This window comes from Lissotriton vulgaris, chromosome 5 (assembly GCF_964263255.1).
Source record: "Lissotriton vulgaris chromosome 5, aLisVul1.2, whole genome shotgun sequence".
In the NCBI taxonomy this organism is placed as follows: Eukaryota; Metazoa; Chordata; class Amphibia; order Caudata; family Salamandridae; genus Lissotriton; species Lissotriton vulgaris.
Genome location: NC_141693.1, coordinates 476,445,467 through 476,466,922, shown reverse-complemented (window position 1 = coordinate 476,466,922; position 21,456 = coordinate 476,445,467). Strand labels below are relative to the sequence as shown.

Sequence of the window (21,456 nt, the reverse complement as noted above, 5' to 3'; positions counted from 1 at the left end):
CGCAGGGACCGCCACAGGTGGCAAGAGAGCTAGCTACGCCACTGCACACACACAGTTTTCTGTCACCAAGCCTTCAACATCTGGGGTTCGATAAGAAGCAAGAGGTAAGAAATCAAACACAGAGATTGCGGACGAAAGCAATAGTTTAGATAAAGTGATTCGACTAGATGTTATGATTTCATTTCAGTAATGTATACGACGTGAGATGGAAAGATGCTAAAATGTTTCTTGAGCTGAAAGGCTCTTAGCTGTTACAACAGGTTGGTCTGATCATCATTATCTGCCATGTATTGCTTCTGTCTAGAACGCGGGAACCTTTCTGTGCTGCGTTTATTGTCATGCATTCTATTCTTTTGATCTCAATTTGTTACCTCGTCTGTTCATCCTCGCTCTGCTGGCAGAGCCTTAAACCTATTATCTGAAATGTAAAAGCCACATGTTTACTAGAAACCCCTTTGATGCCTCCCGTCCTCAGACGACCCCATTACTTGTATTTCCAAAAACACCTAAATCCAGGGTTGCCACAGCATTCTAAATAACTAATCCCATTGGCTCCTTCAAATTGTGGCGCACGTCTGCTATTCTTTATGGCTCAGTGCTTTGATATTTGCACCGTTCAGCCATGTCCAAAGAAGAAATGTCTTTCTCGTCTCAGCGCTCATGTCATATTTGTACATTTCTCAAGTAATCCTTTCGCAGCTTTCGTCACACAAGGGGCTCAATAGGGTGTTGCAGTCAGAAATTGATACAGTGTTGCATGTCACACTGTGTTGTTCAGGTCAGTTAATGCTGGAGTTTATTTTCCAATTGTGATAGACAAGAAGGATCAAGTAAGATAAAACACAAAAAAGCTCTGTGCAGTTTGAGAGCCAATGTTAAATACCATTTATAATTACTAATTTCTCAGCTCTAAGCAGTCTTGGGGGCATATTACAAGCCCCTATTGCCACCACAGTGTCACTTTTTCTGACGTTGTGTTGGCCTAACGCTGCCTTGTAAATAAGGCACCTTTTCACGCTATACTTAGAGTAAAAGGGGCGGGCGATGGGTGTTGTGGTTGGGGTTCCGCCGCAACACCCATTGATTTTCACGCTGCCCCCTATTTACAAGGGTGGCATAAATATGGGACAGCACCAAAATTAAGGCCAGGTAAATCCTGGTCTTACTCTGGAGCAATGTGGAGGAATTTTTCATTTCTCCTCGTTTTTGCTATTTCCATGTGTGTATAACAAACAGCCATTGATTGTTAATGTGCAGGAAGGGACACCTTCCTGCACAAAAACAATTATTCGAAGAAAATTACGTTTTGCAACTTCTATGTGTGCTGCATTAAGGAGCACACATAGAAGTCACAAAACGCCATTTCAGATTGTTTATGTGCAGGAAGTTTCAAATTTCTGCACATAAACAATTTTATTTTGCAACACAGGCACCGCTGCACTATGGTGCAAGGTTACCTGTGTTGATGCTAGGTGGCTAAATTAGCACCAACACAGGGGGAAACGTAGGACTGCACCCCTACGTTTAAGAAGTGGCAGAGCTCTGCATTAAGCCAAAGAGGCTAACAACGTGCTCTGCCACTTCCTCGTAAATATGCACCTTATTCTGCAGCTGGGTAAAGGCGGCCTTCGTGAGTGAAATAATATTACATGTAATATCACACAGATTATACAAAAAAAGGATGGATAGAATGTTTGAATTAATCTCACAAAATGGAAAATGTTTGGAGCCCATCCTCATTTTGCACACAGTGCCACTGCAGTTTTGGACCAAGTCGTATGCAAATTAGTATCGCCCTTGCTCTTATAGAAACCGTCCAACCCGAACTGCAAGGCCAGGTCCTCCAAAAACGTGACCACAAGCAATGAAAGATCGGTGGGTCCCATGATCCCTGTGCCACAGCAGTCAAGCTACAACTGACTTAAGAGCTCCATTCAGGGCAAAACCTGACTAGATTTGTTTGTATTCCAGTTTAGGGAGGACTTGACCTGGCAGGGGTGGCTCCTCTGTTATAGCGGAGGAGGGTCACCCCCTCCCCCCCACCTCTGATAGCCAGCAGAGGCAAAAGACAAAAATGTAATGAAAATCAACATTTTTATTATCTTTTTATTTTTGGCCTTGCAGGCTGTGAGGGAGGGGAGTGGCCTTCCATCCTGATGATGCAGCTACAGCACCAGGGAGGAAGGGGGAGTGGTGGGCACTGATGACTGTTTGGACAGCCCATTGGGGCCAGCCAAACCGTCATGCGCACTGAGCCTTTCTACACCTAGCTAGATTTGTACAGCTGGGTGGAGAAACCAACGCATGCTCCCACTCTGTCTGAGCGCCAAACCGAGGTGCTCAGACCAATCCCAGCGCTGCTCACATGCTGTCAATAGCATTCCCAGCATGTGAGCAGCGCTGGGATTGGGAGCTGGGAGCCTGCGCAGTGTGCAGCAGACTCCGGCAGGGATGCGAGGATAGGGAGCAAGGGATCGGGTGTCGGAGCAGGTACTTTGTTTTCAATTTATACTTATTCATTTGAAAAGCTCTTCTCAGGAAAGGTGCTGATGCTTAATTATTGAAAACATGCCGGAAGGAAGTAAAAACAGTCTATATATTGCAGAGTTGAGTAGGGAAGGAGAGCTGCCCTGATTCCTCCTACCTCGGTCTCTCCTGCTAAAAGAAAGGTGACATTTCATATTGTCATGATTTTATTCTGGGGCATGAAATTTCAGGGTTCACCAAACACTCTAAATGTGAGAAGGATAATTTGGACACTGGGCACATGGTTTTTATTGCAAAGTTGGATTTATTAAGCCTCCAGTGCTGTTGATGTGGATGAACACTCAAGACTTAGCTGAGGCAAGGCAGTGTTAAAGTAACACAATTATGAATTGATAGTACACTCTAGAAATGCTAAATGTACATATGTATACATATATGTATAAAGAGGAACTCAAATGGTCACTAGTACACAAAACAAAACACACACTAAAATGATTATAGAACATAAGTTAAAGGTGAAGCCAGGCCTCAAATCAGTATCCAATATATACTGCTTGTGATCACTAAATGTTCATGAACATTGGCACAATCCTGAAAGAAAAACAAACAATAACCCAACAATCTTGTTATGGGAACATTTGATAAGTGTAAGTAATGTTTAAAAACATGCAATGATTGTGATCACTAACTGACCACTGTAAAATGGAGGATAGCAGTCCTCTTTCCAGAATAGAGTTGTTTTTTTAAATAGTAAATAAGGGTTACTGGTCTTTTCCGTCTTATTCTCAACACCTAAAATGCTGACATTTGCCATTTCAATGGCACTTGACAGGCATTGTACCCCGGTAAGCTGCAGAAGAAGGGGACAGTGCCTAAGAGTTCTGAAAGTTAGATTGCTCAGTTCAGCTAGGAAATCCTACCTCCTGGGATTAAGGTCAGTTCTGTTGTTCACTCATTTTTTGGAATATCTATGAACCATAGAGTGTCCAGGTCTGTGGCAACTCAATCTGGGGGCACAAACCTTGATGGTGACGGGGACAGACTACAATCTGAAACACACAAACAGATGTAAGTCAGTAGACTCAAAAGCTTCTCTCAGTTCACAAAAGACTGCCACAATCCAGCCAGCTGGTATACCAACCGGATATAGGCAATGGTAACAACAGCATGGTCAATGAAGAAATACAGTAACAAAATGTGTCATAGAGACAGTGTGTGAAGCAAAGTCACCAGTAAGCTCACCACCACTTTTAACTGTTGTTTTTGTGATCAGTCCCCACCACTCTATGTGAGAGAAAGAGAAGGATTCAAGGTAATGTGATGTTTATGTCTTTCGATTCTATGGACTGGCTGTATCTTTCTACAAAGTTAAGGTTAGCAATAGGAGTGTGTGAAGGTTTTTTGGGATATTTCATGAAAATGTAATGAAATTATGAGTAATTGTGTTTTCAGGGTATAATATGGTTTGCCCGCATCCCATTTGAGAGAGAGAGAGAGAGAAACCTTGTTTATTTAGACCACAGCCTTTTAAACAGTACAAAAGGCAAACAAGATCAAATAGTGTGAACAATCAAACTTCTATCACATAATACATATTTAAAATACAGTACATATTAAAAGAAGGTAACACCCTCAGGACCTACAATTCATTAAACACAGTTTACAGAACACTCTGAGTTTCTAAAAGAAGAAGAATTCACATTTTATGGAGTCCTATAAACAATTAAAAATTATTGCCCCTTCTACAGTTTTTCCCTTACAAGTTATTTTATCGCCTTCTGGAATTTTCCCAATCCTATTGCAATTTCCAACGAGGGCATATCTGTAAGTAAGCAAACCGCTTTGGCACTTGAATTTATCTTATGTGATGAAAATATTGGACGTAAAAACTGTTTCCGTATGGCAAGGACAAATGTTCAATCAAGCAATATGTGCAACATGTCATTTCTTAGACCTAGCCCACAGTTACATATACCATCAGGGCCAATCAATACAGACTTTATTTTTCCGTCAATCTTCCAAGGATTAATCCCAACTCGGGTCCTTAAGATTTCATTTCTTAACCCTTTGTTGGGCAATATGTCCAAATACGGAAACCAGGCTTCATTTTCCCATGAGTTCTTTAACCACTGGACCGATTTTTTCAATAACATATAGTCAAGGTCCTGGGCCCTTGGGAAGCCTGACCTTGTTCCCTAAGCATTCTCTTTGTGAAATCGGCCACCAAGGAGTGCTGGGAGAATCTCACGTTAAGGCACCCTGCTACTTTCTGGAGGGTTCTTCTCACATCCTTTGCCCAACCAAGGCTACTTGTTTGAATCTCCTCCCTACACCATTGTGAGACTTTTCATCAAGTAAAGGCATATCTCATGTACATAAGCAATGCAGGATACCAGCAGGGGACTCACTGGGCAGAAAGTTGCTGTCAGGGAAACACATTCTTCACACATTAGTTCCCTCTTGATGATGATAAAGCAGAATTGTGTAATGCAAAATTTAAAGACATTTATTCAATTTTGTGCAAGGCAAAATATAGCAATTTCATGAATTTTACCTATGTAATTTAAATTTCAACAATGCCCGTTAAGCAGCAGCTAAGGCTAAAGGGGGTTCAGCAGGGGCCATGAAGCCTGTTCCTAGGAAGGATGAAATGTATAGCGTTCAGTTCCACCTTCTTGGTGCACCAATGGCAGAAGGCCCATGCATGTCCAAGTCCAACAGTTGATATATATCGTAGTACAAGCAGTTGAACAATGACACATTGTAAAACTTTAGGGCATTTTTTAGATTTAAAGTGAGTAATTATTCAGGTTGGTTGCACTGTTTCCAATTTCAAAGAGAAGTGTAGGAAGTCCTCTCACAGGAATGCATTTCTCTTGTTACTAGCAAGAGATGCCCAGGTACTCTTTCCAATTGACTTTCTTAAATAGAAACCCAGTGCAATTACAAATGCATAGTAGGTAACAAAAGTACCACAAAAGTTCCTTGTTATAATATTGCTATTATTGACTCGTATCACACAGGCTAACATTTCAATTGAATATTAACAGTTTAGTGATATGTGCTATTATTACACAACTCAATTATAATGCTGTTATTAACCTAGGACTGGTGATAGGCTAAGCTGGCCCTCCCTGAATGTCAGCAATGTATCACTATATGAAACACAGACATCTGTATAGGTGCACTAGCTCGATTAAAATCTACTAGTATTAGGCCATGTTTAGAGCTCTCTGCACCATGCACACCTAACCCCTAAACCTGGGTTCTCCAATGTTGGTCCTGGAGGACCGGATCCATGGCAGATTTTTTAGATAACTACATTTATCTCAATGTGGATATGGTAAAAATCTGGCCAGGATCCGGGCCTCCAGGACGACACTGGAGAACACCACCCTAAACTATCTTACTTTCATTGTATATGACCTTTAGGAATATCACTCCTCATGTTTGGGTATTTGCAGACCTCCAGAGCTGTGTGTGGTGTTACCAAGCCACCAATACCCCTACAGTATCATTATGAAGGTTTCCATTTTCTTAAATAGCTAGGTTTGACTGTAATCGAATAAGGCAAAGCTTATTTCTGTTTGCACATCAAAACTGGTACTTCTGTTTTAAAATATGAAAAGGCCACAGACCCCAAAGTAAGAAAACAAAGTAATTCCAGAGCCTGTTCTTTTAATGATCAGATTCTGACACCTTTTGCATTAACTACCATTTCTTGCAGATGGTTTATGAATCACCAGAAAGGTGTGAAGCAGACAATAAAGGCTATAAAAACAAGAAAACGTAAAGGGTGGCATACTCATAAAATCTTCTCTGACTGGCAATTGCACAACCGCATTCCAATCTATTGGTGTTTGGCAATTGCACCACCCCAGGCAGAGAGCAACAACATGCACACCAGGCTTTGTCACATTCCAAAAGGAGTAGTCCAGTATGAACAACCAGGCTCCACCCCCCCCCTGAATGTGAGAACAGATAAGCCCAGGAAAGATTCTGCATCACACCTCATCACTGGGTATAGGTATAGTCATACCTTTACTACATAGGGTACCACAATAAAACAACAAAAGGTGTTGGGTGGAATGCTTGCCAAAGTGTTAGACAAAGGTAATTGTTTGGACAACATTGTAATGTCTCATATTTTGTCCATTGCACCACTCCAGAGGGAGCAGCCATATGCATCTCAGTCTCACCCTGCTCCAATAGTAACAGACCAAGCTGCCAGGCCATATCCACTCTGGATAGGAACACAAGCAACTCCAAACCAATGTCAATCTTGTTTGGCTTTGTCCTTGAGATGGGTGGATACACTCATCTGAATCACCTGTGTTGTGTCGGCAGTTTTCTGGAGGAGATAAGAGGCAGCATGATCTGTAGCCAGAATTATGATTGGATTACTGTGGGAAATCTGTGAAGAAACTTGTGGCTAAATTACGTTCTCCTGGTGTTTTCTGGCCAGAACTATGATTGGATTACTGTGGGAAATTCTGTGAAGAAACATGTGGCAATATTAGGTTCTCCTGGTGTTTTAGTGGGCGGAGGAGCTACCAATGTATTCAATGTAGTGTCACCTCACTGCAGAGAGGCGACACTACAGTAATGAAGATGGGTCACCAGAAACACTGAGAGAGGGATCCTTCAAAACAGCCTCTACAACCTTTGTTGGCCATCACTCCATGACCCAGTTGTGCTCATACCTCTTTGGTGGTTCAGCTTCACAGGGAAGCTAGCTGGTAGCTAGCCAAGGGTTTCCTGCCATGGTGGTTCAGCATCCACAAACCAAGCATTCATCAGGGAGCTGATGGATGAATGTAAGGAGTGGACTCGTCTGATGGAAGAGTAGATCTAGTGAGGCTGGTGCACATCAGAGGTGGTACCCTACCAAAGAATGGCAGTGCTTTTAAATTAAAAATTGGAACACAGTTGTTAATTTTGGACTTATTTTGGATTGGAGTGTTGTTGAACAACTGCCCTATAACACTAGCATTTTTAAACCAAAATTGAAATATTTTGATCAAAGGATTTTTTTTATCAAGATTGCTTGGTGAAGCCTCGAGTCAAAAAGTTAAAGTCCCCTAGATTTATCAATATGGTTAGTACCTCATTATTGGAGCATAGTCCTAGAAGAAGTCATACTAATAAACAAGTGGACCCTACTCTGCAACAAACTCCCACTGGCGAACCTCTGTGTGCGCCTTCTCTAAGTCTCTCACTTCTGATATAGCGGTGGGAAAAGAACTTGAATCAAGCTCTGAAAAATTCAAGAACCTGAAGTGCTAGTACATGTTCACAATAAGGATAATAAATTGACACCAAAAAGGAATACGGAAAGGTTAGATTTTGGGTGTAGAATATATTGTTGAAAAAGGAGACTCCTTTGGTCTCCGACCAGGTAAGAGAAGCACTACCTGCTAATTCCAATATATTGTCTTCACTAGTATTGTAATTTGGGAATGTACAGCTATCTCTCCCTTTCTCTCTCTTTCTCTCTCTCTCTCTCTCTCTCTCTCTCTCTCTCTTTCTCCAGGTTGGAACCTTGCTGCTAATACATATTTCTCAGGAGAGGCATCTGATTATTTTCATATAAATAAAGTTTCAGCTTCCATTGTTCTGCTCAAATAAGAGAAGGCTTTTTGCTTGATGAGCTCGGAATAAAAAATTTCCTAGCTAACGTAACGGAAAGTTTCAATTCTATTAAGGACTCGGAGGCGAGGATTATGCCTTCTTTCTTCACTTTATTCCAAAGCAGCAAAGTATATAACAAAAGACTACATTTCCCATGAACATAAGGGAAAACTACCAATCTCACTGAAAGTGAAGAAATACTGGCGGGTTAAAAACTACAAATTCTACTGTTTTTACTTAACAGATTGTCTAGAATTCGTATGACCTCAAACATTATTCAGAATACATTTCTATGATATTTAAAGTAAACATGTTGGCAATATATTGATAACTGTTCAAATACAGATATTCGTTTAACATTCGGTCATATTTGGTTTTTCTGATTGGCTAATAAGGTCTGCCTTAAACAACGGCTATTCAAAATTAATTGAAGCTGTTTATTTGTGCACAAATGCAAATTATTGCCCCAATGTGCCCTTTGATTATGGGCTTAAGACAGTTAGGAAATTGGTACCATCAATGATATCAAAAAACATCGACCAAGATTATATTTACTATCAACATTGTATAATATGTAAACTTGAACTAGTTTTGTGCTAGATAATATACAAACCCCTACAGTATAAAAAAGTGCTCGTGATTGTAAGTGAAAATTTTGTCAAAAAGAGAGAAGAAAAGAAGAACAGGTTTAGATGTGAACCTAGACAAAATATTGTGTTTTTCTATAGAGAAAATCATAATCAAGAAAGCTATCGTCTAGGCATAGACTTTACAAAACAGTAAAAAACACGATCAATGACAGACGAGATCAGCATATAAACAGAAGATAGATTTTCACACAGAATTGACAGATCATATATTTAGGTATTTAACTGGTTACTGATAGACATTTTAGGCCACTCTAAAGGTAATAGTGTATATCTTCACACATATTTAATCCATTAGGGGCCTTGGTGTCTAATTCGATTATATACTTGGTCTCCAGTTGTCTAGGATTCTTTTCACGATTGCCTCCCCGTTTATTGAGTGACACGCTATCAATAACGTAGTATTTCAGCACGTTCAGATTGCTAGCATGTTCTTCATTGATGTGTCGAGCCACTGGATAGGTGGAATCCGAATTTACAGTTGCCCGCAGGTGCTGTAATATTTGTTGGTGGACAGGCAACTTTGTGCTGCCTACATAGCGTAATCCGCATATGCACTGAAGGACATATACCGCATGGTCAGTGCGGCAAGAATAATATCCCTTTAAACTGATCGGAGCCTCTGAGAAACCAGTAGCATATGTTTTGAAATTCATGCCGAATTTACAAGCTCGGCAGGAGCTACATTTGTGAAAGCCTTTGCTGGCTGTTAGCCACCCCTTCTGGAGATCTAGTTCTGGACTCGTTCTTACTAAGTCATTTCGCATAGAGCGGGCTTTTCTGTAAGTAAAATTTGGCTTTGATGGGAAGTAGCTGTGACAGTATTGTGTCTGTTAATACAATTGGCCATTCTGTGTTGATTATGCTTTTTATCGCATTGACCTGCCTGCTATATGTAGAAATAAATCTACATGATAGAGAGGTACTAGATCTAACTGTTTGACTTTGATTAATGGCCTGTTGTTCATCCGTCACTGTCCTTTCCTCTGCCAACTTTATTTCCAATAGGTCCGCCCTGTCTCTAGAGTTAGCTTTAACTAATGCAGTGTCTAGTAGTTTGGCTTTGTAGCCTCTCTGTAAGAGTCGGTTTCTCGCTGCTTGCTGTGCTGTCTTCATTGCTGCTGGTGTACTACATGCTCTCCTGATCCTTAAAAATTCACTATAGGGTAAACTGGTGATTGTATGCTGCGGATGAAAGCTAGTGGCATGCAGCAAGGTGTTTCCTGCTGTAGGCTTGTGAAACAATCGTGTTTTGACTTTGTTATCCTCAATATATACTGCGATGTCTAAAAAGTTTACTGTATGACGATCAATGAACTGCAGGTTGAGAAGATTATTGTTGATGGTATTATCCCCTTCAGTGCTGATGACAAAGCCAGCTCGTCATGGGCGTTACCTGCGCTACGCGCATGACGAGCTGGCTTTGTCACATAACGCGGGTTTTTAAATTTTTCAGCGCGCAGCGGGAAAACCGCTAGTGCGCATGCGGTTAACAAAATCTGAGGCTTCTGTTTCAGTCCCTCTCCAGACAATAAATATATCGTCTATATACCTCCATATGTGGGCCAGGTGCCTATCGACAACAGATCTATGTTGTTCCATGAGCACATGCTTCTCCCACCAACCTACGTGCATGCACGCATAGCTGGGGGAGAAGCATGCGCCCATAGCCACGCCCTGCCGCTGCTTTTAGATCCTGCCATCGAACATAAATAGATTGTTATACAAACACCATTGCATCATACATAGCAGCATCTTATTATGATTATGTATATATATATATATATATATATATATATATATATATATATCTCTTTCACACAACTCCTATTGTAAGGAGCAAGCATGGGCATTGAAGGCAGGTCAAATAATTGTATTTATTTTCACAGTGCGATGTCTGTCCTGATGCGTGTCGGCTGGGCCCAGGCTTTCTCAAACTCATATTCTCTTTATATTCATTCACATTTAAAGGCACAGTGCATCATAGATATAGAAAAAACAACATCCATTGTTTAACATGCCCTAATCATTCTGCATACTGTCTTTTAAACTGGCTAAGTACATATCCATTTCAAAATCATTTTTATATTTTTATATTTATACTCTTTTATTTATAATTGTTGTCAAAATTACTTTTATAGAAAAACTAGCCAACTTAAAATGTTCATTCCTCCAATATTCCATGCTTGGACTTAGGGAACCTTTTAGAAGCAAACTCTTGGGCCAGTGCCCTGACCAAATGACTGCATCACGTGACATAGAGGGAATCATGCCAATGGTTTATTTGAAATAGTGATGGCCATCCCAGAACATATTGATCATAATAAATACACCAGACACATCATACATTATAAAAGCTATAAATGAAAGGATATAAATAAATACATAGATAGATAAATAGCCAATATGATATAATATCCAATAAGTCAATTATCATAAAATCTGTAATTATGGGGATCATATACAAGTATATTCATATCATAAACACTATATAAAAATATTTAAAAATTCAATCCTTCTCTATAAGAGTAATAAATAGCTTTATATATACAAAACATACGTAGTGCATAAAGTGTCAAAGTGCAAAACTTCACTTATCTAAAGTGCTCTGGTGCGGGGATGGATTCTTTTCATATTGCACAGCTCTTCATCATAAAAACATGCTAAAAACCATCCATTTCCAAGGAGGAGACAATACAATGCAAAACAAGGGGGAGCAGGAGGACGGATGATAAACCATCGACCCAGACGTACTTCTAACTCCACATCCCTGTTCAACCCCTTATATATATATATATATATATATATATATATATATATATATATATATATATATATATATATATATATATATAGGCAATAGGTGGGATGGAATGATGCTAATTGCTGTTTTCATGTGTGCTGCACAACACAGCACACATAAAAAACAGAAAAAACGCAGAGAAATGAAACATTCTCCTCGCTTCTCCAGGTCAAGATCAGGTTTTCCCTGGTCTTAATTCTGGCGCTGCCTCCTATTCACGCCTCCCTTGTAAATAGGAGGTAACATCAGAATCAATGCGTGTTGCGATGCAACGCCCACAGCAACACACATTGCCCTCCCCTTTCATGCTAAGTATAGCGTGAAATGGGGCCTTATTTACAAGGCAGCGTTAAGCCACATTAAGTGGCTTAACACTGCCTTGTAAATAAGGCGAGTCCCCTATCGCCATCACAGCGTCACTTTCAGTGACATTGTGATGGCGATAGGGGTTTGTACATATGCCCCTGGGAGACCCGATGCTGCATTATGATTATGTATAAATGACCTGAACTTGTATTCACCGGTTTAGGCAGATATCTCTTTGTGAAAGAAATAAAAGGGTTTTAATCTCACCCTCTACATGTCAGGCCAGGACCAGGTAGCAACAATTTACATTGCCCATGCCAGGCTGGGGTGTGTAAATTAATCCTTGAGTTTGCCCTGTAACTTCCTTGCCCAGGGGTGTGGAGGTCTCACATTGACTAACAGTGGCAGCATATTTAGTGCCCCTGTCTTGCCAAAGGTTTGGATATATTATAAACCAAACACAACAAGATGATGGACAGAGTGCTAAATCTTTTCAACCACTCACCCCTTGTCAATAGATCTGGGTTCAATCCATCGTTCTTTGGCTCACTATGTCACCCCATTTTGGACACAGCCATATGCAAATTAGTCCTAACCCTGCTCCTCATGGGAACAGTTCAGTCCAAACTGCTGGGCCAGGTTCCTCCTGGACTGGAAACAAGCATCTTGGGACACCTTCTGGCACATAAACAATCATTAATGGCGATTTGATGTTTCTATGTGTGCTGCACAAAGCAGTACACATAGAAACAGCAAAAACAGTAGAAATTACATTTTCTCCTGGTTTTCGCCATGTTAAGAACAGATTTTCCCTGGTCTTAATTTTGGCGCTGCCCCATATTTACGCCACCCTTGTAAATACGGGGCAGCGCCAAAATCATTGGGTTTTGAAGCGAAATGCCCACCGCAATACCCATTGCCCGCCTCTTTCCCTCTAAGTGTAGTGTGAAAGGGGGCCTTATTTACAAAGCAGCATTAAGCCATGTTAAGTTCCAAAAAGTGACGTTCCTGTGGCGATAAACCCTTGCAAATATACCCTATAGTTTTCCATAAAATGATTTATTTACACAGTTACATGCTGGGTCTGGTGGCTAGCTAGACTAATACGTCCACTATAGGGGCTTGTGTTCGACCTCATGGTCTGGTCCCAGTGGGTCCACTCACCCTTTCGTCCTTCTAAGATTGATAAAATGAGTACCATTGAGTTGGGTAAGAACTAACATCTGTTATTGAGTGCCAAGATACCCCTGGTTAAATGTGTGCTTTATATGTAATGTTACTCACATAATTTCAATTGAGTAAATCTAAAAAAAGCAGGTTTTGACAGCTTTTGGCAGTTCTAGTATGGTATGCCCTGACATTGAGAACACTCACCAATGTATACACAAACTTTTTTCCATAAAAAAAAGTTAAATTCCCTTTTGTGTACATTGAATCAAAGATTTGGCAATTTGTTTACAAGTACAATGGACAACTGCTGGCGTAAAAACAATACATATCACAAACAAATATCTGTTGAGTCCTTACAAACACAATATATTGCAAAAAAATATATTCGTGCATTTGCTTTTATTTTCATAAAAAGCCTTTGACTTTAATTCACATTCATTTAAAGTCAAAAGCAAAAAAAGGGAGAATTGAAAATCCCCCCTATACTTTTAAAACATTATCAATTCCTACAAGTCATCATTTCATAGGTTTACCATAACACCATTCTATTTTAAGTGCCCAATCTTTGGTTCAATATAAACAAAAGGGAAATGAACTTTTTGTTTAGTTTCAACTAACCTGTCCTTTTTGCTAGTTTCAAACTTTTTCAGACCATTCTCATTATGGGGACACTTAAATGTTCATTCTTTCAAATCCCCGTCTAAATCCCTTTCCAGGCTGAGGAAGGAAACGGAACACCGGTGAAATTGGCATCTTTTTGGAAAAAGGGCTAGCTCCGTTGAAAAAATATTTTCATTGTGGTGGAATAAATGCTGAGTACCATCATGGTCATATGAGACATTATTACATGCACAATTGTATACTATGGATAACGGATTAACCCCTTTACTGCTAAGGCAAAAATATTTATTGAATTGAATTTCCATTGAAATCAATGGTAAGTGCATGACGAGTTACCCTTGTCATTAGCATCCAAGAGGTTAAAGAGCATCATTCTTGTCCTGTAATCACAACGCTCAAAATATGCTGTGGGACCGTGTATACAATCTATTTCTTCTATTTATTATTCACAATCGTATATAACCATCTTGCTATATGTATGTGTTGCAGAAAATGTTACTTTACGTTTTTATGTCCTTTAGGTCCCCCATCAGCCCCAGTCAATCTGATCTCGAGTGTGAATGGAACCTCTGTGAACCTGGAGTGGACCCCATCACTGGACAGAGGCGGGCGTCATGATGTTGTGTATAATGTGATATGCCGGCGGTGTCCCTGGGATGTTGGACAATGCGAGGCGTGTGGAAACAGCATCCGCTTCATTCCCCAGCAGATGGGATTGGCCCAATGCTCCACCCTTGTGACCAATTTGCTTGCTCACATGAATTACACCTTCTGGATTGAGGCGGTTAATGGTGTGTCGGACCTGAGCTTGGAGCCGCGCAAATTTACCTCTGTCAACTTAACCACGAACCAGGCAGGTAGGAGGAGCCCCCTGGATGTGTCGTGCATTTTTAACCGAATCCATACTCTTACTAAATTCTCACAGTGTTAATCAAAGTATATATTGAAAGTCAAAGCTTTGGACTCTTAAAAGGTTTTTTTTCATAATTGTATACGTCTGTGGTTTAGGTACAGTCTGAGAGGTGTTGGTAGGCATGAAGAACAATATTTAGCATAGTGGCATGCTACCACGGTATGCAGAAGCAGAGATTTTTTATTAAGGATGAGCAGAATATTAGAATTTTCGGCTAAGGACTTTAACAGTTGTCAAAACCTGACCCTATTATGCCACTTTCAGGTATGAAAATGCAAGAGTCTACTTCTACCACATTGCGTCCATCAACTTTACATCTATTGAATCCATTTATCAATTGATTTATATGTTTGTGTTATATTGATTAATTGTAACAAATGCAATGTTTTATATATTTAAAAAAACTAAGAAAATTTGAAAATTTAATATAATAACAATTTGTTCTGAAGAATAAAAAGAAAATATATTTTTGGGAGATATACTATTGTACATTTTTCGGTACTAGTGGTTACTGTCTATAGAGAGATCTAGATCACAAGGTATCTCTTCGATTATTTCATGGTAACAAGCTATAGACTTTTACCCATTATGAAAATGCAAGAGATACAGAATTATTATGTGATATGAATCTTCTGAGCATAAATGTGCTTTGTTGTAATCAATTCTTTGGAGAGAGAGAGGCTGAGACATATAAAGCCTTGCCCCATCATAGTAGCAAATATCAATTCCGTACACTGCACCATCCTGATGAGACACATTCTCTGTATTTCTACACAGGCAGATACATCAAATATATTGCTTGGTCCCAACACCTGCTTTCATGTAATGAGTCCTCTGCGCAGAGCCTTTCTGTTGCTCTCACTTTCTGTGTGCAAGACCTTAGTTCAGTCTTTGGTGATTAGTCGCCCGGACTATGGCAATGCTCTTCTTGCCTCGATCGGTAAACAAATACCTCTTGGATAAAGTCCAAGTAGTCCAGAATACAGTGGCTTGCTCATTTCGAAATATACTGGCTAGATCTGCCTCCCTTCCCCTGCTGCGCTCGCTCTATTGGCTTCTGGTGCACAAAATAATTATTTCCAAAATCAGCTGTCTAGTGCTCAACTGCAAGGGACCCAGATATCTCATAGAGAAACTCATTCAATATCGTCCAGGAATGTCTTTAAGATCAATGAACAAATCACTACTTACCGTCCCACAAATTAAGAAATCTCACTGTGGAAGCAGAGCTTTTTCATTTCTGGCCCCCCCAATACTGGAATAAACTTCCTATTCATATACGAGAATGTACTCTTTGCCATAGCTGCAGAAAATTAGTTAAATCCAAACTATTTCTATAAATTATAGTCAATAGCCTATGTTTTCTCTTCTACACTGAGATACCCCTTTGGGGGTGATTCATCTGCACTACAAATAATTTTTCGATAACATAACATAACATATTTGAATTATTTGGATCTGACACTTGGTAACAAGGAATTCCATTGTCAATATTTTACATACCAGCTTACCATTTATGTTTAATCTGCCTGGCAGCAATTTTACATCCCACATTTTAACACATTCTCTTGCTAAAGAGATGAGCTACCTCTAGGTTTGACTGTTTTTTACACACATATAATCTATGATAACATTTGATACAAACCACATAGTCCAAATTATGGTTTCCTTGTGATTTTTAAGTCTATTTTTTGCCACTCATTAATGTGTTGCAGTAGGCTCTAATGTATCTTACTTTTCTACAGAACCACTTGTTTTAAATATTAATTTTGCATGATTGCTTTAGAGGCATTTTAGGATAGGCACAGGACATGGTTAAAAAAGTTCACCTTTTCAAGTGTGATATAACACATTAGTTTATGGTCTATTCTTCACTTTAGAAGATGGAATGGTTCAGCTGCAGCTGAAAATATGAAATTAACTGCATTTATTACAATATAACAACCTCATGTCCATGGTTGCATCTGTGTCAATATGTGACAATGCTGTGGGGCCTCCAAAACATTATGAAAAAGATTTAATCTTAACCAATTGAGCTGTGTTTCTGTCCATCGTTTTAGTTCATCTGTGCCATTACAGAACACAGCAAATCACATGCAATTCTATTTCAGTCTCAGATATTCAGTCCAAACTGCTAGGCATATACCATCTACATAAGAAGTGTAGTACAACAAAAACCCCTTGGCCTTACCTGGCTTCCTTATTGAGGTGCTGTATGGGTCCCTAGACACACTGAGCTTTGCACATATCATTCCCACCAACAAAGACTTTCAGAGAAAACCTAAAAGTGATGCGCAAAGTTCGTAACTATTGACAATTCTAGGTGTAATTGGAAGAAGGCGGCTGTCATATGCAATTCAATGTGTACCCGCCGTAAAAAGAACCGCCCAGCCTAAACTACTAATGACAGAGTTTTTAAGCTTCACCGACAGAAGCATGTATGACTGAATTCTGACAGAATATAGAGCTGCATTTGTTAGTGGTAGTCAGAAGCTGCAGCCTTCCTTTCAGCAGTGTCCTCTATTGACAATTAGCTAGTAGATGTAGCAGACCCCTGACACTTAAAATATTATGCGTTATGACGCCAAGTCTGTGAAAATGAATAGATAGGAGCAATTCTTTGGACTGATGTGTCAATGTATTGAAAGATAGACTCACATCAACGAGCAACACCACTCATGACTTGTCTTCAGTCCACACAACCATCAACTGACTACATTCAAGCCCACATGTCACTCACCATTCCACTGCTACATTCTACACAATAATCAACAAACACATGCGTCTCACGCCACATAATGTGAATGTCAGCCTGTGTCTAGAATTTATTGAAATTAGATTAGGACTTCTCTTATCCTGATCACAAACTGTGGTTTTCAAAGGACCTAAGATCAGTAAAATTAGTTGTTGGCCACATTGTGATTTGAAAAGTGAATTTCTAGACTCATTTAGCTAATGACCTTTTTGTGATTTCAGCTTTCACCATTGTCTTTCGGGATTCTAATGCTATGCTTCATGTTGTTTTTCCAGCCCCATCACAGGTGGTGGTGGTTCGTCAAGAGAATGCTGGCCAGAACAGTGTCACACTACTGTGGCATGAACCAGATCAACCCAATGGCATCATTCTAGAGTATGAGATCAAGTACTTTGAAAAGGTAATGGCTGATCAATTGCAATCATTCATTGGATCACTGTAAGACATTACAGATTACTGCCGCATTATTTAGGCAGATTGCAATTAGATGTTACTTTGGTGCTTTGAATTATCCTAATTGAAGTTTACATTTTTCTGTTGTGAAAGAATCAAGCGTACCTTTCTCTGATATATCTATTTTCGGTGTTTACATGTCTGTGCATCTGTGTAAATGCAATGGTATTCATGTGTCGTTATGATTGTCTTTGTATGCTTGGCTACACACATCCCTGATCTTGATGTGCATATGTTTTTCTAGAAATGGCAGCGAGCATGCTTGTGTAATTCTATCTAATGTGTACGTGGACCCGCTTCTGTGTATTTATCTTAATGTCTACCCCAAGACACTTGTGTTTGTCTCCAGTCCATCATCTCTGTGTGTTAGTTTTTTCACCCTTGGTAGGCAGGGTATGCCCAGACGTAGGTCCCTTGCTTTTTTTGCCACTGGATTCAAGATATCCTGGCTGATGAGGGGTGTGACCCTGAAATAGGTTCCAGGATGCTTGTTTCCGGTCCAAAGAAGACCTGCCTTGGCAGCTTGGGCTTGGCTGCTCCCATGAGGAACAGGTTCAAGACTGGTTTGCATATTGCTGGGTCTGAACTGGGGTGGCGAAGTGTGCTAAAGAACGATGAGGGATTCAACCCAGATCTGTGGCTGGGGGTATCTGAAAAGTTTCAGCGCTCCGTCCATCATCTCCTTGTGTTTGCTTTGTCTCCAGTCATTATGCGTCTTTGACTTCATGTCCACTTTTCTCTACATTTTTATGAGTTTCAGAACTGCATATTTCAGCATTACTCTATGACGTAGGTGTGTTTCCTCAGCCTCTCGAAGAATAACATTTCATATATAATGTCAAAAAAAGTCTACATGCATTATTTACAGGCATTGCTCTAGTTTTTACAACTGGGTGTTGAAGCACCCAGTCAGCTTGGTTACCCTACCTCCCAAGTTCTGCATGTGGTTGCAGCCACAGAGAAAAGAGAAGACTGCTTGTATCCATCTACTGCATCCATATGGTGCTACAAGTGACACATTTCAAGGATTTACCCTGAAAAGAACCCAACATAGGGCATGATTGGATGCAATACTCCAATTTCAGTGGCTTGAGACTGTGTTGTGAACTAATCATTCCTGTCCCAACCACTATTGGGATGGAAATGATATCCCTTGCATGGCAAATGAATGTGTACCAGGCCCAGGCAACATTTTACTTACACTGGTGTAAAATTGTATTTATGCTGGTGCATGACTGCTTGTGAAAAATGAACCTCTTTTTGGGCCCTGGCATGATGCTCATCTAATATATGCACAGAGAGTAAGGACTGTACATGGTGATGAGGGGTGCAGAAACCATTTTATGACCTGAAGGGGCACATTAAGCGTTCCCTCATCATTGGCCTAGGACTGTTGTCTATGCCCTGCATAAGTCATATCAAGCGGTGGTGGCAGTGAGCTTTTATAGATCAATAGTGTGACAAGACACTTTTCCCTGTGTCAAGGAGATGGTGGTCTACTGCCCCCTCAACTGTTATGTGAAACCCAGACTATTGTGCTGACATTCACTGTGATGGTGTGTATGTGTATGTTCTGTGAGTGTATAGCACATGTCTGGTAGAAGGTCTCAGTATGTGGTAAGAGTCTGAGTATTGAGACTAGTCGGATCTGTTTTGCACATGCAATTGTTTCTCAATCTCGGATATTCAGTCCAGACTGCTAGGCATATAAGTGCCTGGAGAAGTGTGGCTCACTGGTTAGAGCAGGCAGACCCTGAAGCAGAGGTCAGACCCGGGACCAGGGTTCGATTCCCGACGCGGCAGGGTGTTGAGCTCAAATGTCCACGGACTCGATAATTCTCGCTTCGGTGCCTGACCTAATCATGGGTTCACACTATGCAACTCTGGGCATTAAGCTTGCTTAATCTCCACAACGGCCCCCCGCGGCGGGATGCCTGGCTTTCACCTTGGGGATGCCCTGTAGGGGCTATCTCACAGGGAAAAACCAGGACGGGTTCCCAAGGCAAGCGCGGAGATACCCCTTCGGGGGTCGATTCTGGCGCTATATAAGAAATGCAATAATAATAATAATAATAATATACCATGAACATAGAAGAGTAACACACTCAAACATCTCCTGGGCCTACCTGGCTACATTGCTGAGGTGTTGTATGGGCCCCTAGACACAATGAGCAGATATCACTCACAGCAACGAAGAGTATAATTCTTAACTACTAAGAATTGTAGGTGTCATGGAAGAAGGCGCCATCCATATGCAATTCAGAGTGGCATAAGAAAGAGGGTGGATTCAGGTTCCTCAGATTATCGAAGCATATTGACTACTTCATGTAGCTCAAGTGTGTAGACCAGACACTATAGTGAGAGAGAATGGAGATATTTATGTATTTATTTTAAAAATAAGGGGGCATATTATCAAGGGGGTTTATCTCCGCTTTTTTGGCTTTAAAAGCCAAGAAAGCGGAGATAAAATTTATCTCCCTATTACCTAGCTGTCGCTAACACCAGTTAGCCACAGCTAGTAGGAGATAGCGACAATCTTGGGCCCCACTTGACATGTCAGTGATATTTATCACTAATGACATGCAAAGTGGGCGTGCCAAGATGTTAGCGACTGGAAACAGTCGCTAACATCGCTATCTCCTATTACCAACTTTTGGAGATATTCGCGCTAAGCACGAATATCTCCAAAAGCTAACACCTGCCCTGAGCAGTTCTTAGCCATGTTATCCAATGGGAGGTGTATAACATGGCTAAGAGCATTAGCTCGGTAATGCATGAATATCGCTGACTTTTCAGCGATATTCATGCATTGCGGCCGATTTTTATCGCATTTGCGATAAACCTTGGTAATACCAAGGTTTATTTGCAATAAAAATCGCAGCAGCTTTGCGGTAAATTTTTGTCTCTAACTAAGCAATAGCGATAAATATATGCCCCTAAGTGAGGACCTTGTAAGCAAATAGCTACTGATTAGCTCTTCTTACGCACTGCCATTTGGTAGATGATAGGGGTGAGGGGTGATACAGAGTTTTCCCTTGATGAAGGTACGAACGTTTTTAGGCTAGGGTGAACCTTTTGTCTGTCCCTTATTATCGCTTCAAGAAGACTGAAGACAGCAAGGAGCAGAGATCTCATTAATTGTTGTGGATTTTTTGTTGTTGATGCCCCTGCTTGGAACTAGCATTATTCTAATCTGCTGTGAGAGCTATCACCTAGCACAAAAGCTGTGCCCAATGAAAAACCAGAACATAATTCAATAAAATTGTCATAATACATTTTAAGTCGAATCCTTGTTCAGCTTTGGGTGTGCTTCTCTGCAACCCTTTCCAGCCTTGTGATATCATTTTATCAATCTAAAGAACATAGCCACCTTTAGAGTGCATCACAAGATTGTCAACCACTTATGTGTCCAGGGAAAATTCTCAGTTCCACAATATTGAGCCAATCATTTCACAACAGCTGTATCAGTTGTGAAAAAAACCTACTAATGAAACTGTATTTGTTGTGACAGGTTCTAGGTGCACCTTAGATCAATTTTCCTGTTCAGTGGCATATAAATGTGTGTAAACCAGCTCCCTGATGAAGGATAACACCAAAATGCACTGAGGGCGAATCAACATCTTTCAAAACTAGATATAGTTTTTTTGCAACCAAAAAAGGTTCTGTAAGT

At 40.4% G+C, this 21,456-nt stretch overlaps 1 protein-coding gene across 1 annotated transcript in view; it reads left to right on the top strand.

Moving 5' to 3' along the window:
• EPHA8 (EPH receptor A8) overlaps positions 1–21,456 on the top strand; it is a 1,186,163-nt gene that overhangs the window by 992,895 nt on the left and 171,812 nt on the right. The window contains exons 5-6 of the mRNA XM_086920110.1: positions 14,187–14,522; positions 17,609–17,733. Coding sequence (XP_086776236.1) covers positions 14,187–14,522; positions 17,609–17,733 — 461 coding nt within the window. The remainder of the gene's footprint in view (positions 1–14,186; positions 14,523–17,608; positions 17,734–21,456) is intronic.